Below are 27,944 nucleotides of genomic sequence, written 5' to 3' on the forward strand. Positions count from 1 at the left end.
TTGGAGTGACATTAAAAGTTATTTCTAGAATCACAAACATGCCCTGTCCCCCAACTTGCAGTTGCATTTGATTGAATGCTTCTCTCTGGTATCTATAAAAGTTGCTCTCTCACCTCCTTAAAGTACTTTTCTTAAATGTTATGCTCTCAGTGAGGCCTTCCTTGAACATTACTGAAATTGTAGTTCTGTCCCTCTTTCCTGCTTTAATTTTCTCAGTAGCTTTTTTACCATTTTGTAATTTTCTGTACTTTCCCAAATGATTACAGTGAGGATTTGTTGATTTTAGAATTCAAAATTACCTAAAAGCCATTTTTTTAATAGGAAAAAAACCATGTGTTTTGATTTTTAAATTTTAAACATTATTCTGTGGCATTCATAGTTTCCAAATTGAAAACCTAATAAATTGGCCATACCAAAATCCCTCTCAACCCCAAGAGGCAATACTATGCTTCATGACCTTACAGTAATACAAGCTATGGGTTAAGAAACTGAAGCCAGTTGCTATTCTCAAAAAGGAGCAAATGAAGGTTTACTATTCGCATAACATCAGGTGGGATTCTGTAAAGAATTCAACCACACAAATTAATACATGCCAGTTCTTAAAAGATTAAGCTCTGCCTCTTCCCTAATATTCTCTTGGTTAAGAATCATTTTGAATTGTACATCTTTTTTCTTTTTTTAAATTTTAGAGGAGTTAGAACTCTTAAAATATTTTCTCCCACAGATGTTTTGGATTTCTGTATTATGTACTATCTTAGGGTCATAAAGTCCAGAATGAGCTATTTGATGTGCTTCGTAGCTGCCCTGTTACGTTGCTGTGATTTATCTAGATAGACACACATACTACAAATAATAGAATTTTGAAACAAATGAGGAGTGAGGGTTAGTGTCAAGGCTGCTGAATGGATGAAGACATTTTCTAGGCCTCCTGGCTGAAGACCTTTTAGATAGAGGAAGTTCCTATTTCCTATGCCAACTGTTTCTGTTGTAAGTGATCATGAACTGTTCAACTTGAGAAACTTGCTCTATAAGAAATGATTGCCTTTCTTATCATACCAGTTTGTACCCTTTACATCTAAAAATATATCAATCAGCTTTGTAGATATGTTAAAACAAGGGTCAGTTTTATTGGTGATGAATGTAATTTTGTTTTTCAATATTGTAGGTGAGTTAAGGACTCTTTCCATTGCCTAATTCCATTCTGTTGTAATCTCATAAACAGGGATTTAAATAAAACGTTTGGTCAAATTTCCTTCTTGAAAAGCTTGAAAAAAGACAACAAAGTATTTTTTAAGCAGGGTAAGAACCATTTTAAAGAAGCTGGCTTGAAAAGTCCCATTTTTGCTGTTTTATCAGTCCTAAGACTAAGTAATTTCTCACATTACAAATATATGTATGCAATGGCTGTCATGTTTTTAATACTATGGGTATTACTTTTAGGTAGATAAAGACAAACTAAACTACCATGGCTCTATTGATAACATGCAGTTTTGCTACTTAGTGGAAGCTATTTCAGGAGTTGAGAGAGCCCTAAAACACGTATACCATGGTCTTTGAACCTTAGTCAACTGAGTGTACTTTTCTCCAAGTTGTACTCTGTCAAAACAGGAGAGCAAATTAACTAGAGAAGTTGTCTTCTCAGGAGTAATCCGCCCACTCCCTGCCCCCCATACACAGAGATGTATTATAGGCATGCCTTGTAGTTCATAGGTTTTCCTCTGAATTTATTTTTCAGAATTGGTAGTTTTCACTGGTGGCCTAAGTTGTACATCTTTTAAAAAATATTCACTGTTTTATAATTTGTAGAAAATTTGTATCAGTGGCTATGGATGCCCATAATTTGTTTTTGTCGACAAACTATTCCTCTGGCAGAAATTCTTACAACGTTTTTATGCCTACTATTACATGCCCATTAGTGAACACAAGGGATGACAAATGAAGCTCAAAAAATTTGCTATTAGTAGAACTTTGTTTGGAAGAGCCATTTTTTATGCCTTTATTTATGGACAAATATTTGTTACTTTTACATTACTTACATAGATTCTTGTGCTCCGCTAGAAAGATTGTTCCTGATTCCCATGATGGCAAATACATTAATTTCAGTTTTTGAAAAGATAGAGGTTTGCCACAACCTGGTTTTAGAACTTTTGGATGAACATTCGAATGATTTTTTCTTTTTCTTTTTCGATGTCATCTGTTGAGATTGGTATTTCAGAATGAAACTTTTTAATACTAATGAAGACCCTTTAATGTGTTCTCCATGTGCAAATAACCATTTTTTTGATACAAATATGATCTGTATAGTTTTATAGGGGAGTCTCTTTCATGTTTTTGGAATTTGTTCTTTTGAAAGTCAGGAAAATGCCACCGAGATAGATGACTATAGATAGTAGTTTCCAGACAAGCAGAGGTAAGATTTATCATTATCTTAAGTTTTACACTTTTTATTAGGTTCTTTGATATCAATTGAATAGTTTCTATAGTTAAAATGGCTTTTCCCTCATTGATTTCAGTTTGATCATGATTGGTGAAATCAAGAAAAAGACTGACAGACCAGTGATTGTGAGGTTTTTGTATTTAAAGGTAGCTAGTATCACAGGTTCATTAATTGGTTTTGAAAATGTATTCCTTTTACTTTCTAAATTGTTTCTTTTATGTCTAGGAAGTGCTGACATTTACATGAGGTATAAATATTCTGGTAGTCTGGTAGCAAAACAGTTTTGATTACTTAATTATAGTCTATCACTTGGGTCTGTTAAACCATCAGAATGCCATCAACACATTAGATAATCTGTAACTTTCATAGTATTTACTTTAATTGCTAAAGGCAGGAGCAATTTTAATGATAAATAAAAATAAGAAAATGAAAGTGCAGCCTAATGCTGGCTGTTGTGGTGACTTCATCTCCCACCCCCTGTATCCTGGAAGAGAGTATAAAAATAGCACAGTAATCATTTGCTGGAACAACAGTTGTTTTAACCTAGGTGTGCTGGAACTTTTATGCTCGCCTGTGATGAGGACAGAGAAGTATGGTCCACAGACCTGAATTTGAATTTCATTTCTGATCTTTATCAGCCGTATGACTTCGGACAGATTACGTCTGAATCTTGGTTTTCTCATATATGAAATGGAATGATGTCTGTTTTGCAGTACATTGCCTTGAAACTCAGAAAATGCTGGTATTCAGTGTTGTTAGTGACAGTGAGTAAAGAACGGAAAATTCATCAATAAGATGACGTAGTAGGGTTTGCAGCCGCTTAAGCCAAGAGTAACTTTCTCCCCGCCCCCGGAATCAAGAAGAATGCTTACTTATTTGTATTTTATTTGAGCAGTGTAATAACTTTTTGCATTTCTTACAAAATAGGGATAAGAGTACCTGCACTTTCAGATTGTTAGGACTATTTAAGATATAATAAAGCATGTAAAGAATATATAGGACCAGACCTGGCACAAAGTAAGTCTCAGTGAATATTAGTAGTTATTGTTTACAATACAGGTATATAGTGAAGCAGAAGATGTTGTGGAACAGACTTAATAGGTTATTATTCTCTTAATGACTAAATTCAAATTAGGTTAATTCTCATATTCCATTTCCTCTTCTCATTGCTCAAGTTTCTCCTGCTTTTTGCCTGGCTTTTTCTCACTGGTATCTCCTTCCCGTAATGGTTCTTGGCACCAACTCTTCTGCTCATATTGTTCTGGATCTATGTTTGTGAAATGGAGCCATCACGATCTAGGCTTGCCTGTGCAAAAAAACCTTCCAGGAGAACAAAGAAAGGTAGGTGTGGAGGAGATAAGTGCCTGACAATTTTAGATTCAGTGATTGAGGAAATAACTATTCCAGTAAGAGCAGTTTTAGTCTCAAGGTATGGAAATCTATTCTAGTTAGCAAAAATTCAGGGCATTCAATTAAAGAACATTGAGGATTCTCTCTGAACCCCAGAGCAGGAAATACATACGTGGGCCCCCTGGGCACTGGGCTGCTTTCTGTTTCTATAGAAGCTCCATAGTCTCTCTTCTCTGCTTTTTCCAGCACGTTTGTTCTCTTCTCTATGTTGACTGTTTTCTGTGTATTCATCAGGTTATACTTGACCCAAAATGACAGCCAAACTGTGGAGTCTTTAGGACATTTCAGTTTGTTTTTCCATAGCTGTTGGCTCATATGCTGAGAGAGGAGTCGGATTTGGTCAGTTTATCATTTCTTACCAGGTACTAGGGGAATACTTTTGTTATAGTTGCTTGTGGCCAGAGGTGGTGGGAATCACGAAGCTGGCCTTTGTTGACTGGAGTCTTTAAACATTCTGTTATAGAAAATATTCAAAAAGTGTTGATTTGTTGAATTTTATTTTTCCAAGTGCAGTGTATAGCTCTGAGTTACTCTTACTTTAAAATATAAATTTCCAGTGAGATTTAATAAATACCAACTCAGTGATACCCCTGTGCCTGAGTTTGGTTCTGCTGTACAAGCAACGGAACTGGTCTAACTGGCTCAAGTAAAGGGATATTCATTGTAAAGACACAGTAAGCGTTTAAGGGACAGTAATCCAAGGATAGGAATGCTAGCCAAGGAAGGCCAAGAATTGAACCAGAATTCTATCAAAACGTCATCTATTTTAGATCTTTTATTCTGGACAGTCTACCTTGATATCTGCTTTATTTTGTTCTTTGAGGTTTAATAATCTGCTTGAAAAACTGACAAATTATAATTCATAAAGTATTTGGATCATTAACTTTTTACATTTGGATTCCTCTGTGCCTCTCATTGTTTTTTCTTTGACTGCAACGTTGACTGGCAAAAAACACAGAAATCTAAATAGGTGGGAGGAGAATCAGGAGACCATAATGTTATGGAAGTCAATGAAGGAAGGAATTTTAGAAGGTGACTTTATTGGGATATATATATATATATATTTTTTTTTTTTTTTTTTTGAATGAGAACTGAAAGAACATGGGCTTGAGCCAGTGATGATTTTTTTTTTTTTTAAAGTTTCTCAGTGGATGAGAATGAAGCTTTCCCTGAATTGATTTAGCTGGGAATTGAGAAGAGAGAAAAATGGATGTACATTGAAATGCTAAGTTTGAGAGAATATGTTAGATGGTTAGACGTAGGTACTTGTAACGTATTGATTTGGGAAATGGGGAAACAAGGAGAACCTCCTGCACCCCTCACCCCACCCAAGAAATGGACAAAACAGGCCCTGTACTTAAGAGTAGGGAGAGAAGGGATGAATGTGTGAAGGAGGCATTTAGGTAACTTAAAGAGAATAACCCGGGAGGTGAATATGGTTGAATAAGGACATTTTGTCTCAGTTAATCATTATAACAAACTTGTAAAGTGGCCGATGTTACCTCAGTTTTACAGATGAGGAAACAGTGAAGTACATATCATTAGTTGATTCTGATACGCATATGGGACATTGGGTGTAGTGTCTTCTCAGGGGGTTATAGATGGGGCAGGGCCTTTAGAACATGTTTCTTAAAGATTTGTAAAGTGATGCTTTTGCTTAATTTTTCATTTTCCAAATGTGATGTATAGTTCTGGATTTATTTGTTTTGATTTTATAACTCCCTAAGTGGTAAAACGTCAACTTCATTTGCTACATTACTGTTCTAATTAGGACAGAATCCCTATTAGGAGAAGGCAGGTGTTGAGGCTACTAAAGAAAGTTCTGGGACCTGGGACATGGAAGGGAAACTCAAAAGCATAGGTCATGTTTCTGGATGATATCCTTGGGTGGAATGAAGAGAGGTAGGTGAGGCACTGAAGTGGTCGTCTTGCTTTGCCTTTTTAGCGAATGGGAGGTGCCTTTATGGGGAGGGGCATCAGGAGAGGAAGTGAATTCTAGAGAAAGGGGAGTTTGAGTACAAGAACTTGAAAAGTTCTGTTCTGTCTTGATGGAGCATTTACTCTGATTATCATTTATAGTCAGCTTCTCTCCTTCATAGTAGCCTTTTTTGTTACCTGCGGAAAATATTTCTTACTATCCTCTGTGTCTTCATTTCTTTTGATTCCTGAGCATCGTCTTCTGGTCATTAGTTTTGTCTCCTAGGAAGAATTTTGTGTGAAAGAGTCTGCCTGGTGTTTGACCATACCAGGTATAGCGCCCATTGTGAAACAATAAGTTCCTGACTAGTTAAAAACAGTTTTGTGAGAATGATTTGGTTTATTTGGTCTAGTCAAGTATGGGCAAATGGAGTTTCTGGAGTAGCAAAGAAAACTTGACCAAGTGAAGTTGCTTTCTCCAGTTGTCTACAGGGGGCAGGAAGGTAGTATGCAGAGGAAGGAGGGCGAGTGTTTTATCCTGTAAGTGAGGCAGAACGAGACACCCTCAAAGAGGGAGGTCTGGAGAAAAGAGAGCTAGAGAGAGAGAGAGGAGACCTGAGAGAGTAAGCAATTAAGTGGTAAGAGAGAATGATGGATGGGAAAATAGAATAGAAAGGAGTGGAAATTGTTATGGGGGGGAGGGAGAATGGGCAATTTTGAAGGTAGGACGAGGAGACTCTGGGGACAGCAAAGGCAAGATCAGGAGAGCACACCATACTCTTCAAATCCCACAGCAGAAACAAAAGACACTTTTATCTGGAGGTGGAAACTTCTTGTGGCCACCACAGAGGTAGCTTGGTGATTAAGAAGAACATTGCTCTTTAAATGGGAAGACCTGGATTTAGATCCTAACAATGCCAGTTGAGTACTCTTCCCTATTTAACAATGGTTGGGGAAGTCATTTCTCTGAGGCTCAGTTTTCTAATCTCTTAAATGGAAATAATCACTGTGAGATTGTTGTGATGATTATGTAAATATGCGTATTGCATGTTCCTTCTCTTATTACTCCTGCATTTTCCTTGGGAAACATAATTTCAAACATTCTTGGTTAAAATTTTAATTTGTAGATTTTTGGGTTTTAAGAAATGCCTCGCTGGAGTTAAATGTATGATTAGTATTCTACAGAAAGAGCTACAGAGCTTCCTGCATTTAATTCCATGCTTTGTAAATGTTAACTCGGACCTGACTGCTCAAAATCATTTCACCTAACGTTTTGTAGTTTCCCCGCTAACATCCTGCGCTCAACTACCCCACCCCCATTTGTACTACGTACAGTTTAGGAGCTTATTCAGTGTGCTCTCCTTAATAAACACCTGACAACGTGATCGTACCTTCTGTTTCAAGGTGTTTTTCAAACTGGCTTGCCTGTCTTTGTCCTCATCTGCCTGAATTTTAGCTTCATTTTGAATTTTATAAATTTACATTTTTAGCAAGCATCCTAAAGCCGTTATGTCTTGGTGACGCTGTAAGTCATTTGTAGCATAGTATCAGCTCTGGATTTTGAAAATACGTGATTTAAAACAGTAATGCAACTGGATTTTTGAGTGGTCAGTTCAGTTAAATTATGATTATCGGGTGATGTACATACAGGCAGCATGTTAATAAAATCCGTCAGTTGATTCCCTGAGCTGTATTCTAGTCGGTGCTCTTGCTCTCCCTGCCTGGCCTAGCTTGACCTTCTTTGTGTTTACACACTGCTAGAAATTGTACTCCTGTGTTGGGAGGCAGTAATGGTCAGATATGGGGCTTGAGAGACTCCTGCTTCAGGCAGTCAGTAGTCTTTCCCAGGTCCGCAGAATAACCTTCCTCTTGAACAGACAAGGGGCTGTACTGCAGCCTGAGGCAGCAGAGGGGGCGTGCTGCTCGTAGCTGGCAGGACCAGCAGACCACTGGACAGCAAAGGGGTTTGAACTATGTTTGTGTTGGATAATCTACTTCACACTTCATCCTGTGAGCTTAACACTGCCTTGTAGTAATGACAGTGGCGATGAGTTAATTGAAGCCTAGAAAGATTGTTGTAATGTGGGTGGTACCCTTAATGAATGATAGGTCAAGTTTGAAGGGATTCTTGTGGTGTCTGCTGTTTTTCCCCTCATGATTTTGAGATTCTAGGAGCCTCCAGAGATCTTCCAGCATGGAGAAATGTTCGGGAACTCTATTATGTAGTTTGTCGTACCTTCCTTTCCAGAGGTTTATCAAAGAAATACTGGGTTGGATGAAACGAGTGTCCTAATTTACACGTTCATAGTTGGGGACAAGCTGTATGGTCTTTGACGCAGTAGCCAGGTTTAGGTTACACAGCCATCTTTATATGTCATTGCCCTGCAGCATGTCGGTCTTTACTTACTAAATCAAAATGTATGTAAAATAGCTACAATTCTGTTGTGATGGAACTTGCTTTTTCTTTTTCTGGATTGTGTGTTTTTCATGTTTTGAAAACAAGGGAATGGGCGGGGAGAAAGCAGGGGTCATTGCTGAACCCCGACAGTTAAAGGTAAGTGAATGTCTAACCTTAATCGCTTGAAAATTGTCATTGTCTTTGTCAGTATATGCAAGTCCACATAGACATGCTTTTCAGTTGTGTTTAATGTATATAAATGTTTAATGTATATAAAATTCCAGATGCTAACTTGAAACTTTTCCCTCCTCTATTCTGAACAATAGGTACGTTCTATGGATGAACTGAATCATGATTTTCAAGCACTTGCTCTGGAAGGAAGAGCGATGGGAGAGGTAAGTGAACTGGTGTGTCAGAAAAGTGGGCCTGTTTTGAAGGGAAGGTTGGAGCTGTATTTCATCAGATGTGTCAGAACCTAGTCTCCAGAAGTATGTGCTTGCTTTTCCTTGTTGCCATCCTCATGACAGGAATGGAAAATTGCAGAATTTTGCCAAAACCATCTCAGTATAAGAAGAGGGTTAACCGTAGCCTAATGTCTTAAAAACAAGAACAATAAAGCCATCAAAATATGAGCACAACTTACTATTATATTAACCAGTTAGTTGTAAATTGAGGCGTTAAAATTTTACAAAATTTTATATGCATCACATGTCCTTACCTTTGCCTCGTTTTCCAGTTGCTAGGTTCTTTTGCAGTGGAAGGGAGTCGTAGATTGACTGCTAATCAGAATATTTATAACCTGTTTTTAGAGTAGTGCCATTTTTGAGGAAATTGTTTAGAGCTCTATTGTGGGGAAGTTGTTAGGTTTCTGGTGAAATAATTCTGGAAGGTAGAGATAGGAGCTAGTCATCCCATACGTACTTAGAATTCAGAAGCAGGGATTTTGGTTTGTTTATGATGTTTTAAATTTGAAAATACAAAATTTACTGTCATCCATTATATTGCTAGGGTAGAAAATTCTAAAAGAGGGGAGTATAGATGAAGTACAACCGATTTCTGGTGATTATAGTTGTTGGCAATAAGAATGTATTGGTGATAAGGTAGAACATACAGTTTGAATTAATTGCTAAAGATGTCACAGGTTCATAATTTGGAGGCATTTACTTGTGATTCTCTTGTTCTGGAGAGTAACTTCAGTTTTTTCTTCTGATTTTTATTTCTTGGTATATCTAATACTTAAAATTTCCCACATCTATTTTAATGTTTTAACTGGTGGGAGAAGAGCTGTATTCTGAATTCTTTTATACCATTCATTGAATATATTTGTTTTTTTTTATTTAGTCAGTATTATTTGATCCAGGCACTGTGCTAGGTTCTGAGGATTCAAAGTTAAGATAATTCCTTTCCTGATTTATAACAAATATTCACTGACTGCCTTTGTGGTTAGATGTGAAATAAACTCTTGGTGTTTTGGTCCTGAGATTCTTGTTTCTTTTGTTAGAAGATTTTAAACTTTGTTTCCAATTTTACTGAATCATCTTGTGGTCAGAATCCAGTGTCCTATAATCTTGGGTTCATGGGTTTTTGGTCTGTTCTTGTTTTCCCCCTAGAGCTTTAAGAGAAGATTGGTAGGTGTCCTGTGCCTGGAAACTACTCATCAATAAACCCTATATGGTTATTGGGTAAAAGATTTTCTAAATTAACTTCTGTAACAAAGGTTTAAAAGAAAGTTAACAGATGTATCTGATATTAAGTGTAGCCGGGGAAACCACATTTATCTTTACTCCTGTGATTCTAAGCTGGTCCACTCTCAAAAATCTCATCCCAGGTTTTTAAAATTAATTACACAAAATAAAAATAATGCTCTGTTGCATATTGTAAGCAACACTGCGTGATCTCTAAAAACTTAATTCTAATTGAAGAATAGTGAACAGAATTGAATAGAAAGTGAGTTTTATTTAAATGACAACTTAACAAAAATATTTTTCAGATCACTTTTTTTTGCTTCCAAAAATGCTTCCCCCCCACCCAAGGTCTCCAAACCTCACTCTCCTATTTTTGTTAGAAATGACATTTTTTGATACATGTATATAATTCCTCCGACCTGTATGTAAACATTATAAGTAAACAAAGTGTTTTCCAACAGTAATGCAGTGTATATTCTTCCTTCTTTCCTCATTATTTATTCACAAAGTAATAACTACCATTTGTTGACCATCTATTAGGCAGATACTAAGGGGTTTGCATGAATTATCTCATCAATAACTATCAGGACGGTGCTTATAGGCAGATAAGGAAAAGACAGAGAAATGAATTAATTTTCCCAGGGTCACATAGTAAGTGGTGGAGCTGGGCTTCTGACTTGGCTTCCTCTCCACAGCATGTGCCCTTAGAATAAACAAAACCAATACTTGTAAAATAATTAATGGTAGAAATCTCATTTTAGTAAGCTTTATGAAAATTGGTTTTGGGGGAGGATTCAAAAAAAATGCTTAATACACTGCCTTCCAAAATACAGATACTTACTGAAGTTATTCTTTGAAGCATAACCCACTGTCTAGGCACAAAGGGAATAAACTAAGTATGGAGCAGTTTCTGTACTGAAGGAACTCCTTAGCTAGTTGAGGAAGCAATTAGTACACGTGACGACAGAAAGAGTGCACAGATTTTTCTATGTATGGTTCAGGTTTTAGAGAAGGGAGTGACCAGTATTGGCAGGACTAGTTTGTTGGTTACTTGATTGAAGAAGGTATATGACTTGGGAAATGTCTTCTAGTTTAGTTAGGATTTGCGTAGGTGTAGGTTGGGAGAATGCATTTTGCAATGATACAAGGGAGATCACAAACGAGAAATGAAAATAAGCTTTCATAATAAAATATAGCGCACAGCTTCAAATTAGTTTAACTTCGTTCAATTTCCTTCCTTTTAAGCAGTAAAATATCTCTGGGTGGGTATGTATATAAATATATCTTTACCCATATAAACACTAAAATTTCAAGTAAATTGCATGGACTTTTAAGCTAGGCATGGTATATTTTTGCTGCAGTTATTTTATGTATGTGGGTGGGGGTGGGAAGGAGGGAAGGAAGAAAGGAGGGATACAGCATTAGGGTAAACAATACGTATGTTCAAGAACATGTGACTCTAGAATTCAAAGAGAACTCATTGAAAGTAATTGAACTCTAGTCAAGTTCAGGCTGCTTGGCTCTTGTTACATTTTTTTTCATCAAAGTCACTACTAGACTCTTGGTGTCACTTTGCAAGATTTAGAGCCTATCTTACTAGTAGAAATCTTGCTAACGAAGTGGCTTAGTGAAACTTGACCTTCACACTTTGCTGGTTGTCTGAAGTGCAGTTCTTAGCTGAAGGACTCAGCAGGACCAGTGCTTTACTTGCCCCTTGTTCTAGAAAGTCAGCATAAAAAGGAAGATGGAATAAGGTTTTAGGATTAGGGCCACAAATTATTTTCAGATATTTCATCCATTGCTTCCTAGCTCCTTTCATTCAACTTGAAGTTCTGAAAAAGTTAGTTTAAAGGCACTATTTGAGCAGCTTGTTTATTTACATGTGAAAAGCTTAGTCTGCTAGTTGAGTCTTCAAGAGTGTATCTTTGTAGTACTGAGGAAGGCTCAGTAACCTTGGGTTTCTGGGCTGTTTCTACATTGGTTTGTTTTATGATCTTGCATGACTTACTTGTCCCATCTGTATGTAAGAGGGCAGCATTATTACTGTTCACGGCCTAAAAAGGATGGATCTGCAAAAAGCGGTTCTAAGTGGAAAGGACTTTGAGCGCCTCTGACTTTATTCTGCATAAAACCAAGGACCTTTTTTTTTTTTTTTTTTTTAAGATTATTTCATGTTGTACATGTGGTAAACTTTAACAGCTTTCAGGAATGTTAAGATAGTAGTGATTATTTCTGGAATAAACAGAATGTATTTAAATATGTGGCCCTTCATCTTTGTCTTAGAAAACTGAAGCATAGAAAAACTTACCCTTGGTAATAGACAAGATTGTAAAACTGAGAAAGGAAATCTGGACAGTGCTCCTGTATATGGAGTAATATGGAGTAATGAATCCCCATATGTTCCCAGGAAGTGGAATAATAAGGTGAGATATACTGGAAATAGAGCTGCAGGCTCTCATTAGACGTTACATAGGAATTCTCTCCTTAAGTGTGAGACAGCAGAATGGCTTGTAGAAGGGAGGAATTTGATAGTGATTCGGAGAGCAGGTAACCCAAAGGTATAACTTGGGGAGATAGAGGTTTCACTGGGCAAGAACTCTGAAGCCACAGTTTCTAGTTTTGGCTCATTCATCTTCTTTGGACTTTGATTACATCTGTAAGACAAAGTAGAAATAGTTTCCCAGGATTCTTTCAAGTGTAAGATTCTTAAGAGTTTGACCATAACTCTGTCTTTAAAAATATAGGAAATAGGATTAGTTCTGCTTTTTCTAGCATATTCCAGAGGGCATCTAAAAGATGCCTTTTTGGAGTGACGTCCCACTTGTGATATAGAGGTTCTGTAACTTTTCATTGGGTTCTCTAAGTGACTGTAGCTGCCTAAGACATTGAGCTGTGTCTGTCAGAGCTCAGGGGTTGGTAATTCTGAAATCAGGGCAAGTGGGATCCTAATGGGAATACCAGATCTGTTGAAAATTCTTTTCCACGTCTTTCCATCATGGCAAACAGAATGGCTCATAGAATTGGAGGCTTTTGGGTAGCTAAAAGTACTTCTGGGATGCACTGTCCTGGGAGGGCTACCTCACAGTGGCAATTCCTGGCAATTAGAGTCCCATAAGAATAACTCGCTGACTCCAGAGTGGATTGAATTTTGGAAAGGAGGTAGTCTGTCAGCAAGATCATGCAACCTTTCTTGCAGAAGGGAGAAAAAGTTAATAATATTGCCTTGTGTATTAATATAAGAATGTTGATAATGAATCCCTTTCCCCCTAAATGTAGTTTTTGAGTACAGGCAGGAATGGTAAAAGCAGCCTAGTTCCATAACTTCGTATTAATACCATTTGGTTGTCGGGCATTTTTGACATCTTGCTATTAAAATGAAATGTTTACTTTAGAGAAAACAGTTAGCCAAGCCAAGTGACCTGGAGGAATGCCATCTTAGTAACTTTCCTGTATTAGGTTAAAGACTGTGTTAAAGGTAAAGCATCCTCTTCATGAGTCTTGTTTGGGAAAGTTATTGGGATTGCAGAATAGTTCTGGGATTGGGATTGGGCATTTTCAGGAATAAGATAAGAAGAAGGTGTCTTCTAACCCTGACAATGTGGGTGTGTATGTGACATTTGGAACCTGCTTCCCAGTTCTGACCTGTCACTTTGAGACCTGTTTGGAACCTCAGTCATTTCAGTCTCTGCCTTCTGTCCTGCGCTGGGAAGACTAGGTGGGCCTCCCCTGTGGATGCCGAGCTTGGACTGCAGGAAAGCATGCTCCTGTGCAGCCGCGTAGCTCTGATCCACAGACTCCTAATCTTTAGTCAGTTTCTCCCCGCTATTCTCCTGTGGCTAAAACGTTTGCACCCACACCAGTATGCCTTACTTGAGGGTAATCCAACTACAACAATACATTAACAGTTTGAAGACACTTTGGCATTGATTTTATCCCAACAGGTTTTTTGAGAGATATTAGTACTATTTTTTCACATGAGGCAAATGAGTCCTAAGGTCAAATGACTCCAGCCAAGGTCGTGTCAAGATGTGGATTGACTTCAAGTTCTAGTTTATTAGACTCAGAAGTAATAATAGCAGCAGTATATGGAGCATATATGATTTTCCAGGTCCTGTGCCAGTGAACTTCATACACATTACAGTCTTCACCAGGGTCCTGCAATATTATGGTGCCCTTTTATAGACCAGGCAAAAAGTGATTAGAGAGGGAACATGATCATGAGCCAGCTATCTGAACCCCGATCTCCATCACTCCAAATCCTGAGTTTTTCTGTTGTTCATTTCTGCATGCTCAGAGTCTGTTTCCCCTTTATTCAAAACCAGCTTTAATTATCAGCAACTCCATAAAAGCTTTCTTGCTCTCACCAACCAGAAGCCATGGAGAATTCAAGTTGCAAGTTATTTGCATCCTTCTTATGGCCCTAATTTATTTTGTATATAGTGATTTGTGTAAGTGTTTTCTGTTAATATTTCCTTGCACACAAGTTTGTTGAGGGCAGGGGCTTCAGCTAATAATTTACTTTGTAAACAGTGGCTGACTAATATATTGCTTTGAATGAATCTTATCAGTAAATATCTTTCTAAGCATGGATTCTGTTTTATTTTTTGCTTCATAAGTTGGTGTTGCCCTCCCCTCAAGGGGCCACAGTTCAATTCAGTAAATATGTATTGCCTGTATTCTCTGTTCAGATTATTTTCCCACCTTCAGGGATGTGGGAATGTGAAGGGGAGGATGAGGAAGACACATTTATTAAAAGCATTTCTTCAACCTTCTCTGCAAATTTTTATACTTTTGAACTATTAGATAATTACTTTTGCAACAAGAGTACACAATGAATAGTAAATCATTAGTGCTGTTATCCAAGTAGAATCTGATATAAAGGCATTTATTATAAAGGATCTTTTGTTTGATACAGTTGTAACCAGATCAATAGGACGCTTCTAGTGGGCCATCTGCTGGGGCATGGAAATAACCCTCATTATAGCTACACAGCCAGACATAATGATGTTTAGAAAACTGAAATTACTTTCATTATATTTCTTGTTTAAGCGTGTACTAAACTGTGTTATGTATAATTCTTGTTATTCTTACCGTTATTTTACTGATGAGGAACCAGAACACCAACGTTTAACTCATTGTCTCTTGATTAATTAATGCATTCTGTGGTTCTCACTATAGCAAAGCACATAGAGGCAGGAGTTTTATTTTTTTGTATTGGGCTTCCCTGTATACCTAGTAGCCATATCTATGAAATAGTCATCAGCTGGAATGCATGCAAAGGGGAACTTGTCCGGATCTGGCATACTGACATCCTTGTTTGTCTTGTCAATTTAATAATTAAAAATATCCTGATGCAGGCTGGGTGTAAGGGTAGATTTGAGTATTTGGTCCCATCTGGAGGCAAAGGACTTTTTCTCAAACTCTGTTAATTGAGCTGTTTGCTTCCTGCTTTGGGGATACGAGGGCGAATAGGTAATGAAGCAGTCTAGATGTTTTCATGGTTTTATTCATGAACTTTATAGGTTTCCTAAGTGATCCGGAGGCTTCTCTTTTGCACACTGGGGTCTCAGGCAGTACTACAAGAATTAGTTATATAATTTTTAAAGTCTAGATGTGACGAATGTGGTTATGTTATAGATCAAACCATACAGTTTATATGTATTAAAAACCCAATGACGTGTAGAGATAATATAGTCCTCTGTTTCCTTACGTGCTGTTCCTGTATCCTGAGATATAGGAGAAAAGCAGAAAAGGCCTGGCCACCCTGGCCATTTCTTCAATTGCTGAATGTAGCTTACTGTCAGCCTTTCAAGTTTTATGAAGAGAGCAGAGAAAAGAAGTTTCTTTTGGCTCTGTTCCAGTAACTAGAAGTGGGAAGGCATAAGAACGTTCAGTGGATGCAGGAGGGGAAGTGCAGTGGAGAAAGGATGACTGTGGAGCTTGCCCCAGCTTAATTTATCACAAAATAACATGGAGGTTGAGGTGCTAACAGTATCTCTGAATTTTTTGGAAGGGCATGCTTTATGAAAGTATGGCCAGTGTCTTTTGTGTGTTTCTTTCAAAGGATGAAGTTGACAGTGATTGTGTTCTTTGTGTGGCAAAGAACACGGAAAGCCCTGTGCTCCTTTGAAGAGAGTACATTTTAACAGTAATCATAAATTGAAATGTTTGCACTTCTATCTAATTTGTGGTTGTCCTAAAATTTAAGAACTACCAAATTTTTCGTCTCTATTTGATTGCTCTTTTTGCTCTTACTGTTCCCCAGCAACCCATGGTGGATTTCAGGACAACCTTAAAATTTTACCCATTGCACTTGTAAACTTAAACTTGCAACACCATATTCTTACATACTTGGATCCTGTTTTCATCTAGCCTTTGCACTCACTTGACTACAGAATAGATGTCCTGATTAAAAGAACTTCGGTGATAGACTGGCTTATGTATACTTAGTAGCTTCATTCTTGATCATCATAATGGGCTCTGAGTGTTCACTTTTGAAATTATATACCTTTTAAAAAAAGCTTTGAAAACTGAAAGGCCTCTAAGCAGCAGTGGTTCCGTCCTTGCCCCCATTTACACAGGTTCCTTCTCTTACCATTTCTCGCCTAGATTACTGCGGTGATGTGATCTCTTTGCTTAGCCTCCCAGCATCCATTTCCTTTCTCTTATCCCATTTTATGGAGGAATATCAGATTAATTTTTATGTTAACTGTTGCTGCCGGTCCGATTAGAGCCCAACTCCTCAGTGCTCCATAAAGGCTTGCTGACAACTGGACTAGTTGTGCTTTTTTCCACCCTCTCCTTATTCCTCCCTACCGTCAGTGTCAGGCTCGTTTTTTATTGGTGGGCACCTGCCCCACTTGTTTTCATTTCTCCCTTTGTTCTGTTCAACTCCTGCCTCCTCGAAGGCATTCTTTCACCAGTCCTATCCCAGGTTATTGTTCCTTTCTTCTCTGTAGTAGGTTGTGAAGTTTGACAGTCTGTAGCACACTATTAGTGTGCTTATCATAAAATGCTTTGTAACTATCAGTTTGATCCTGGTAGGTTTTTCTTTTTCATCTTTTCTTTCGGGGCAAAGAAGGCTTTTGCTACTTTCATTATTTCCGGTAGTGGCTAATGCAGGCTGTGCAAATAATACTGTTCAAGAAACACTTTTATTAAAAAAAATTTTTTTAAATACTTTATTTTTTGACATCAGTAAGTACTTGAAATGCTGAAACTTTAAAAAAATTTTTTGGTAGCCAGGAAAGCAGTATTGATTTTCTAGATGTGGGAGAGAACAACTTACCTCCAACTGTCCAAGCCTGAATGATTTGTGTGATTTCATTCTTAATGGTAGAAATGTTGTTAAAGGACATTAGATACAACTATTAACAGGGCTTAGGAAAAGTACTTAATAACCTGGGAAAATATTTTTAAAAATCTGGTAATTTTATATACTGCATAACTATAATTATGCAATAAACTTACAATTTCTTTTTTTAGAGGACTATATTAGATTTCAACCAAAAGAGATATTTAGTTAAGTGACTATTAATATGGACATTTGTTTTCGGTAGTAACCATCTTGCCATATAAGCTAAAAATTACAAGCAGTAATTATTAGATGCCAGATTATGATGCTGCCTTGTAGAGAAATGTGAAAAAATTACAGCAAATGTTGATTTTTAGACAGTTTGTGATTTGAATTAAATGAAGTAGAACAAAAATATTCTAACATTTAAAAATAATCTTTACATATAAGCATTGAGTAACTGATTAAAAAGAAGGCAGGACAGTTCCTTAATTAGTATATGTATAAACGGGAAGTGAGAATTTAGATCATATTCTTTAAATTGAAAGAGGGTGAAAACTAAAACACCATTTCCTTTATTTGTTTATTATATATTTGATTATTTTTAATTTTAAAAATAACTGGCTTGTGATTTTTACCATTGTACATTTTCAGCATTCCTTAAGCTAGTTTTCAAAGTGGATTGGAAAGTTATTATCTGCTTGATTAAAAACACTTGAAACATATGGTGTGCGCTCGCTCCTTAAAATTGCCATTAACTTTTGTCACTTTAAAATTATGTTGAAATGAAATGTGTCTGCTTAAGAGAAAATGCCTTATTTATTTGTAGTGAATTCCGTACCACCATAATCTCAATTTTCATTTATTAGAAAATCAGTTATAAATCATAAGAAAAGTATATTTTGTAACAAGTCATTCATAGTCCTGCCACACCAACAAGTCTCATTGCAGTTTTTATTTTTCTTTCCAGTCTTGATCCAAAGGGAAGGGTGCATGAGGAGAAGCAGTCTTTACATGTATATTTTACTTTTAAAATTGAATGCTATTTTATAAACATTACTTATAGTCAGTATAGCTATTTTGGGTTCGCTACATTGTTGTACTTAACAGCTACCTTATTGAACGTTTAGTCTGCTGCTCACTGTTTCCGCTCTTACACTTTGAATGTAATTTTTTCTTTTGATTTTTTTGTTGTTATTGAGATAAATGATCAGAAATGAACATGAGTATATATTTTCTGATATAAGAATTGTCCAAAAAATTGTCATAACTGAGGCTTAATTGTCCTTAATTAAGCGTTGTGATGGATATTGATCTATACTTTTATATTTAAACTGTTTCTTGTTAAATCTTTGGTAAGAACATGAATGTAGTTTACAGTATTTGTGAAAACGCTTTGTATACTACCTCAGTTGATTTCACTGTGGTATGGAGGGCCAGGTGAATCCCGTTAGAGCATTAAGATTTTGAGAAGGGATTTCTGAAAATTAATACAGTTTTCACACATCAGAGCTCTGAAACAGTTGACTGCCAGCGGTAGCCAGTAATACTTTATTTCAGTCAGTTTTGAGCAGTCCTTTTTCTGAGTTAATGTCAGATTCTTTTAATGTAATGAGATATTTACTAAGAGATTTAAAAAATTGGGGGTGGGGTGGGGCTATATCTTACCAGCTAGTTAAAATATCAGGTATTTGACCCAAGCGTTGGCTGCATTCCAACGAAACTAAGCTTTGTTGGAAGTTTGCATTGCCAGATGGCTCAAACCTGATTATGCCCGCAGAGTTGTAGCATTCCTGTGAATAGTACTTACAAAGCCTCATTTCTGCTCTAAGATTAGAGAGCTCTGTGAAGCCTATGTTGAGTGTATAAGCAGTTTCTTGTTTTATTGTTTTATTCCTCTTTAGTGCAGAGTACTTGCTGCAGCGTGCATTGAGTGTTGAGACCATCATAAAACCTCATCGATACTTCCCTATGCAAATACTGGTCAAACAAGCCCAGTCCTTAGTAGTCATCCTGCCTGGTAGGCAGTTTCTGCAAAGCTGTAGTCATGGTTTTCTTGTAGTGTTTTGTTAGGGCTCTTAATTTGCCGGGATATATGCTGAAGTGGGCTGGGTGGTGCTGTGCTCACACCTGCCTGCTGAGTACAGGGGAGCCTTCCATTGGCTAGCCATTAGTTTTGTGAAGTCTGTTGGTTACTGCTTTGTTCTCAAATAATAACAGCTAGTTCTTTGAGTGGTTCCTCTGAGTTCAGCATTGAACTTCTTTACACACTATCATAACAGTTCATTTTATAGGTGAGAAAACTGAGGGGTAGAAGGGTCAAATTCACATATTTGTATTTAAAACCAGTTTTTTAAAAAAATGAGTTCAGAGCACTTACGTGCTTTGACATCACTATATTATGTCTTAAAATAAGAAGCCTAGAGATTCTTGACATTTTCAGCCCCTTATTGTCTCCACTTCTTTTTAAAGGGCTCTTAGTAGAGGTTATGTGATGATTGTGCATGTGTGGCTTTGTATATTTTTTGTTAGATGATAAAATAAAAAAGGTGTTTCCAAACAAAATTAGTTTCCCAAGTGGATAACATTATTTGTAAACCAGTGTTTGATTCCTATTTTGTTCTCCAGAAGCCTCATGAATAAGCTTACTCGATTTCTTTACTTTCCTTAAATCTTTTCTTTTACAAACCTATGGTTCAAGCTGGGATAATAGTGTGTGTGTTTCTCCCAAAGATTTGAGAACAGACACTGTTAGAGAGGTAGTCAGGAATCTCACTTAATGGAAACAATACAAGAAAGAGCACAAGGTCTGTGTATTGCTGGCGAGGACGTAGGATATCCCGAGCCCTGGTTCAGTGTTGTAGGTTATGATAGGGGCCTGATTACCAATCCGAGGTGAGTGGATTATAGGATTAACTCCACTAACCAGAACCCCAAGAGATTAATGTATAAAAACCATAATGCAGTTTTCTAATTTATAAAAAGAAATAATAACTCTCAAGTGGAAAGGATAATTGTGTTCAATAATCAGCATGTTTGGCTATAAGAGGAAGCCGAGTTCTCATAAGAAGTTTGCTTGGTAAGCAGAGTGTGAGCCAGGGAAGTTAACATGGATGGTTTTAGTGGCTACTGTAATCAGACTACTGCCGGTATCTAGCCTGAAGCATTTATTGCTTTTTAAGGATAGGCTTGTTTTGTGCATCAGATGCTTTCTCTCTATACATGCCAACTGGGTAATACTGCCTGTGTCTGATTCCCTGGGTCTCCTTTGCTTATGTTGGGCCAATTCCTAATTCTGCCATCTTCCTTTAGAATTGTGTAATCTTTTAATCCTCTTATTGCCTCATCTTTCTTTAAAGTCAATTTTGTAAACTTCTGCTGTGATGTGTTCTTTTTTGTCCTGTCCAAAAACGGTCTTTATTTCCAAGTTCTTGATGGGGTAAGCAGTCACCATCTTTTCATCCACTAGTGAACATTTCAGTTTTTGGTGATTGAATTTAGGTGTGGCTTAAATGAAGGTTTCGCATCTCTTGGCATTTATGCCACTGGGTTGGCGAACCAGGATGGTTTTTTTTCAGCTGATGCTGTGGATGATGTTACCTCCAGAAAGGTTGCTGTTAAATTTGAAATAACAATTGGATACTGACCATTACTTTGTTTTATACTTCAATGGGTTCTAGTACAGCTCCTTTGAATATGATCAGGTTTGAAGAGTAATGTCTTTGTTTTAGTTGACTCTTGAATATATGTGATTGCAACTAATTCTCAGGAAGCTTAACACATCTAAACTGATTTACTTTTGCAGAATTTAAAAACGCAGCCATTTTTTAAATAAAGAGGGCTATGAGACAAAGTAGGGGAGAACATGAAGTGGAATGGATATAATTTTTTTCCAAATTCAAAAGTACTTGGATTTTAGATATTAGAAATGGGACAAAAAGTGGTTTTTGAAAACAAACGCTTTTAAAGAAGTATTTTGAATACGAGGAAACTCCTCCATGTATTCACAACTGGATCAGTTACCTATTGCTACCTAACAAATTACCCCCAAACTTAGTGGCTTAAAACAACACAGTTGTTTAAGCCTCACAGGTTCAGGTTCAATTGGGGAAGGGTCTGCCTCCAAGCTCATTCACGTGGTTGGTGTCTGGATTAAGTTCCTCACAGTTGTTGGACCGAGGTCCTTCACTCCTAATGAATTGATGTCCAGGGACCTCATGTGTTTCTTTGCCACGTGGGCCTCTAAGGGTAGGTCACAACATAGCAGCTAGCTTCATCAAAGGGAGCAGGCAGGAGAGATGAGAGGAAGAGGACGAGAGAGGAAGAGAACAGCAAGACAGAATCAGTTTTCTGTAACATGATCTTGCAGGTGACACCCCAACACTTTTGCGTCGCATTAGTCCTTAAAAGCAAGTGAGTGGGTCTAGCCCACAGTCAAGGGAAGGGGTTACCTAAGAGCATGAGTACCAGGAGGCAGAGGTCCTTAGGAGTCATGTCAGATTCTGCTTACCACTCAACTGAGGAGTGGAGTTGGGTGTGTTTGGGAGGAGAGAAAGAAATGCTGGGTGCTGTGGAAGATCCAGAGACTCGAAGAGCTTTGCTAAGCTTGCTCAAGTACTTTGGCGCAGTGCTTTCCTTCCCATTTGCAGGACGCTCTTGCAACCCATGCTGGCTGTTTTTTCTCTCTCCAAATCTGCATGCTGCCACCCTCTTCTCCTACCTCCTTTTTCTTTATCTTTTATAGACTTGCCTTTCCAGTCGCTGCTGTTTTCATTGATAATAGTTCGTTGATCTTCCTGCTGCTGCTTTGCCTAAGCATATGGAGTTCTAGTACTTTGGGGCCTGTTCCTAGCATCTATTTAGGATTTATATTTCTATCAGTTGTTAATATTGGGAGATACTGTTGCCTCTTGGTAGCTGACGAGGGTCTGGAGTTTTTTGGTGTGTATTCCTATGAGACTTGTTGCATCTATTACTGTTTTTTGAAGTAGACTCCACTTTTTAGCACCTTTCTACGTGTTGTATTGTTGTTTTCCTTTTGAGGGAATTTGGCTTGGAAACAGCCTTGCTTATGTATTTACCTGCTATTGCTGGCTTTGCATGTTATGACAGGTTGGCAAGCTGCAGTGAAAGGTGATAGGATCTCAGCAGTCATTTTTGAAGCCTTGAGTTCAAGAGCTGCTGTTAACAGCTGTAAGCAATTTGACAAATTAGGGACAGACTATGTTTTGCACATAGAGGCTGGTACTTACAGAAGCTTGTTCTTGAGTTTTGAATAAAGATTTCCAGATTAGTGTTGAGAGGGATGAGCACCATAATGAATGTGTTTGATCACCTTTGCTCTCTTTCCACTGTTTATGGAGAATTAAATTAACCAGCAAGTGAGGCGTCCTTGTGCTGACATTCTTTTTTCTGATACATAGAGAAGTTGATGTGGACTCCTGTTTGCACACACTCCAGGGGGAAAATCGGAATGTTAGTTGGAAAGGGTACAACCAATAGGGAAAGAAATTCTATTTGTAATTTTGTCAGAGGGCATTTTTGAGACTAAAAGGAGAAAAAGAAGTTTTAAAGTGAGGATTCTTGAATTGTGCTTGAGTTCACATTAATTTTCTGTGTCCCTTCTGTGATTTACAGCTATTTTGCCTGGTGTGATGCCGCTGAATATATTTATTGAGAACCTACTGTGTGGCAGGCATTGTGCTAGGCACTCATCAACAGTACTTCTAATCGTCACAACTTGAAAAACATTTCCTTCATCAGTACAAAAATGAGGCCCAGGGTAGGTCAGCAATTTGTCCTAGGACACATCAAGGTTGTCTAGTCCAGGGCTTCCTTATTCCACTGCTTAGCTGTGGTCTGGGCTCTCCTGCCATTTGTTCCTCGCCCCGCGCCCCAGTCCCTCAAGTTAACAGACTAGCTCCCTCCTCGTTTCCCTCAGAGAATGAACCTGAGAGCCTCACCAGGAATTGACTGCTTATACCTGCTCATCTTCAAGTGAACCTGTGCACATGGGCAGTTAAATGCCAGACCAAAATCGGTATTCTGTTTTGATCTTGTTGGAGTATAGAATAAATTAAGGCCTGAAGAGAAAAGTGTGTGAGAAATTGCTTTGGTCCAGGTAGCAGTAATCTATGTCTAGCAGATAGATTTGTAGAACTATAGTAAAATTATACCGAGAAATCCAGAATTTAGATTTGGAAAGCCGAGATTCATGTTAGTGAGGGCAAAGTTGAGTTATTCCTCCATTATCATTGGGTTATGAGTTATAAATTGGAAGGTAAATTTTTTTTGTTACAGAGGAGAGCAAATGTTTTATGCTTCCTGGTTATTTATTCTGGTCCTCTGAGAAATTCAGCGCTCTAGGTGTGCTCTTTTATGCGCAAAAGCAATGATTAGTACTGTCTGAAACACTTGAGTTTCTTGTCTGACTAGTAGCAGCTGAAATGAAAACATAATTAGAGGAAATTAGAAGGATATTTTAGTGAGTAAAGCTGATGACTGAAATGAAGAATGATGGGATTCTAGTGAAATTTTGCTTTGTAACTCTGGTCACTAATGCTTTGGTCTTGTGCAGAACTGTGTTACTGTGTTTCACCTGAAGGGTACTTTGCATTTCTTTGGTTGAAGCTAGCTTAAAGTTCTCTTGTTGGTTTAGGGCCAGTGATGCCTGCATTTCTAAGAAGCATGGAATGTTTTGTGAAGTCACTTTAATGGCTTTACTAAGTAGTGTTAAAATTAATTGAGGTTAGGAGATTTTATTTCCCTTTCAGTATTGGGGAAACACAGCTGTGTTCTGTCTTTCCAAAATCTTGGATTAGATTAATGGTGTAGTTGGGAAGTGTTTTTTGTTTTTCCTTTCTGGTGATGGAAGTGTTTGGTTGACAGAATCTGCATATAACGGAGGTGAATTTTGTCTCGAGCATACTGTAGCTGGAGCAGCGGTAGCTGCCCTAGCTGGTATGGTCAGTTAGTATACATGTAGTCAGAGGAAGGTTTTCAGTAATTGTAGGCACTTTCCTTTTTCGGTAAGTCCTAGCAAGCATTAGCTAACAGGTTTAATATTAGTCAACTCCCCCCGCCCCATCTTGGCATAGATTAAATGAATAAGTCTAGATATTTAAGCTGAGCCTCTATTAGGATGGGTTAATCTGTCCCCCCACCCCACCCACCCCCTGGCCTTAGGCCTCTCTGACTTACCAGATACACCGTAGTGTTCTGACCACAATCTGTGCAGCCAGAACACTGATTGGAGACCGTTAGGGCACGTGGGCATCTTCAGTACCCTTGTCTGAAAGAAAGTGTTGACTGCTGTTCTTTCATCCTTTATGAATCCTTTAAAAGCATCTATTATTTTTAATTTGCAGCAGCTCTTGCCAGGTAAAAAGTTTTGGGAAACAGATGAATCCAGCAAAGATGGACCAAAAGGAATATTCCTGGGTGATCAATGGCGAGACAGTGCCTGGGGAACATCAGGTAATCTAGATCTAGCCTCTGTACTGTGATGTATGCCTGTCTTGGAGCTCCTTTCCGCAGCGATTGGCAAGTCATGAGTTTTACACCAGTGACATAAGCATGTCAAGCAGTGTCCTGTCCTGCAGTATAATTGCCATGAAGGAGCTAATATGATGTAATTGATTAAAACATAATGAACACAAAATCAAATCTTCAATATTTGATTGAAGTGCTAGCCACAGGGGAATGGTCGGTCTTATTTGCAATGACCATAATTTCAGACTTCTGGTTCTGTATTGCTGTCAGCACACTTGGAATTAGAAAATCCATGCCTGCCATTTAAAGTCATGTTCCTTTTTCCTCCCCTTGCCCGTGTAACGTGTATGGGATGATCTGTCTATAAATGTGGTTGGGGCCAAATCAAGTCGCTGGGCATGGATGATTTTATGACAGACTACCCTTGAAGAGGGATGGGTGGGGAGCACTTGTAGAGGTAGACACACTGACAGCAGAATGAATGACAGGTGATAGGGAGGCAGGAGACAGAAACCCAAACGCCGATGTCTGTGTGACAGCACAGTGTAAGAACAGAGTCATCAAAAAAGATGAAATTACGTTGTTTTTAAAAAGGGCAGTAAAATCACATTTTGCTTTAGCAATATCACCAATAAAACACATTAAAAAATCCTGATGCTTGAAAGGGGTAAGCATTATTTTATCCACTTAGCTAGATAAACCAGTTATGTGAACTGCTGTATTGCTTTGCTATCCTGGATACCTGAGGGGTGTGTTTGGTTTCCTTAGCTATAGAGAATATTATACGGAGGGAAAAACACAATACGAGGTTTTGGCTCAACTGACCATGGCAGGTTTCCTGACTCCTAGTCATTGGTTTATCCATGAGACATCGCTCGTAATTTGTTTGAGCCTCTGGCTGCACTGTATCATGCTTGTGTATCTTTTTTGTAGATCATTCAGTTTCCCAGCCAATCATGGTGCAGAGAAGACCTGGTCAGAGTTTCCATGTGAACAGTGAGGTCAATTCTGTACTGTCCCCACGATCGGAGAGTGGGGGACTAGGCGTTAGCATGGTGGAGTATGTGTTGAGCTCATCCCCGGGCGATTCCTGTCTAAGAAAAGGAGGATTTGTAAGTTGGCTTGAGGAACTTGTTCCTATCTCTCTCTCTTTTTTGTTTTAATCATCCCCTAAAACAAAACATGCCTGTTTAGTTTCCTTAGATATTCTCAGCACTAATTACAGGGTATTATAAAACACTTATTGAAATTAGATCTCAGCAGACACAGGAGATGTAAGCTAAACTTTTAAAAATAGAGAAATGACTTTTTGGGGGGACAACACGATATTAATGTGAGGTAAGAACTGAAATCTAAATCTCAGTTCATTAGTCTACCAGAAAACACTAATTTTAGTTTCAAACAAACACAGATAAGTAGGAATTAAAAAAAGAAAGCTGAAGCTGGGGGGTCTGAGTGAATATGTTGAAGAGCAGTGATTGCCGATACACACGAATCCTTAAAATGGATCAGGTATGTAGGATCATTCTTGTTTTGCTAGCGAGGCTTTAGTTATGGAATGACCTTTCGCCGCCTCTGTAGAGCTTTGCCTCTCACACCAGCCTATCAAGAACTTAGAAACTCTGTTAATTCTATATTTGTAATTTGTTTTAGATTCATCACCATTGACTTCTGATGCTAAATTTGTAGCCAAAGCAGCTTCTCTGTCTACAGCTTTTTCCCTTTTAAAGCTAAGCATTCTTCCTCAAGCATCTTTGATAGCCTTTCTCAAAACTAGACCTTTCTTAGGTCATTGCCTTTCTAGATCTACAAGTCTTAAGGATGGAAACATTTGAGTCTTCCTCATTTTGTATTCTGTGACTGGTTTTATATTCCAAGTCACAGGTGGGAATGCCCTGAGAGACACCCTGCATCTGTCTTCCCTCCTTTTTGGGGGGGCTAGTACTACCTGTTGGCAATCATTTAAGAGACCTTTTTCCCCCCTCAAATGATATTAATAATTTTGTCTCCACAACTGTCTTTCTTCGTCTGACAGCATTTGTTGTCAGTATTTTTATTGGCATACATCTGTTGTTAGGTGTCAGAGGCTTGGTCCTGTTTTCCACTTGAAACTTCTTTAGAGTAATAGTTCATTTTCGGTGCAGTTTCTACAAGTGTCATGTGCAATTCTTTAATATGTTAGTGGATTAAGTGAATGCCTGTTGACTTGGTTGGCATGAAGAGAACAGGTCCACGAGGAGTTTGATTTATTCCAGGCATGTCAAAGGTGGTGCTGCAACTGATATTGACACTTGACATGTGGCCGGAGCCTTTAATTCCACAGTAAAACCAGAAAAAATGAAGTGAAAATGAACTTCTTTAAGAGGCAGGTTTGGATTTCTCCCAGCTCTACACCTAGAAGTTTGTGGTGAGGAATTTAGCTAGAAAAGGATCTTTTATTTTTATAACAACCCTTCGGAAGATCAAGAGACTAAGCTGGGGTTTTTGTCTTGGTCTTGAGTACTAGCCATTCCAAAGCTGGCCTGATTCCTTTTGGGTCTTTTGACCCTGCAGAGATGTAGGTCAGGTTTAGTGGCCTGTGGATCAGATAGGGAAAGACTTCTTTTATTTGAATCTTCCCAAGAGGCTCCTTGGGAAGAACAAGATCTACCCTTTGGATGTGGGGAATGGGACAGGCAAAAATGATCATTTGCCTGTTGTCCCACGGGAAGAATGGCGTTACTACTTCTCTTTTTTCACCTTATCCCCAGCTCACCTCTTTTTCTGTCCTCACACTTTCCTCATCTCATGAGCACAGATTCCTCATAGGAAGTGCTGCCTTCTAATTTCTGCCTATAACTTTTAGTTACTACAGGAGAAAAGCTGGGAGCATGCATAGTAAGTTGTTAGTGTGGTGAACTGAAACCTGTATGACTCTTGCCAGGAATTCTCTGTCGTGTGTGGTCAGTTTCTAATTATTGGGCATTAGTCAAGGGGGTGTTGGCCTGGGTTACTGTGAAGTTTGTAGGAGGCGGAGAAATAATTGGAATAGGGAGGGGAAGGGAAAGATAAAACTCCGGGATTGAATTACTATTTTTGTCTGTTTTTCTCTTTTTAAACAACTATTTCATCAGGTAATGTTACGACTGTAAGTTGTATCTTTTGCATTCAGTGTCTTGTATTATTTATTTATAAAGATAGGTTCCATCCTTAGTTGTTTTAGGAGACTGGTGATTTTTAGCTCTTACAGTATTGTCACCAGAGGAGGTTAAGACTTTAAGATAGAGATCAGAAAATTGAACTCTAACAATCAGGTAATTTACTGAGCTTCTG

The 27,944-nt window shown here is 38.1% G+C and overlaps 1 protein-coding gene across 24 annotated transcripts in view; it reads left to right on the forward strand.

The window, feature by feature from the left end:
• Positions 1–27,944, forward strand: part of PUM1 (pumilio RNA binding family member 1) — a 110,918-nt gene that overhangs the window by 16,946 nt on the left and 66,028 nt on the right. For 13 of the 24 annotated variants that reach the window (XM_081056188.1, XM_081056210.1, XM_081056198.1 and 10 more), the window contains exons 3-5: positions 8,489–8,557; positions 24,509–24,617; positions 25,566–25,744. In XM_081056188.1, the coding sequence (XP_080912314.1) occupies positions 8,489–8,557; positions 24,509–24,617; positions 25,566–25,744 (357 nt within the window). The remainder of the gene's footprint in view (positions 1–8,488; positions 8,558–24,508; positions 24,618–25,565; positions 25,745–27,944) is intronic. The other 11 variants (XM_081056189.1, XM_081056190.1, XM_081056191.1 and 8 more) reach the window with 2 other exon arrangements.

Source organism: Rhinolophus hipposideros (genome assembly GCF_964194185.1).
Source record: "Rhinolophus hipposideros genome assembly, chromosome: 8".
NCBI lineage: Eukaryota > Metazoa > Chordata > Mammalia > Chiroptera > Rhinolophidae > Rhinolophus > Rhinolophus hipposideros.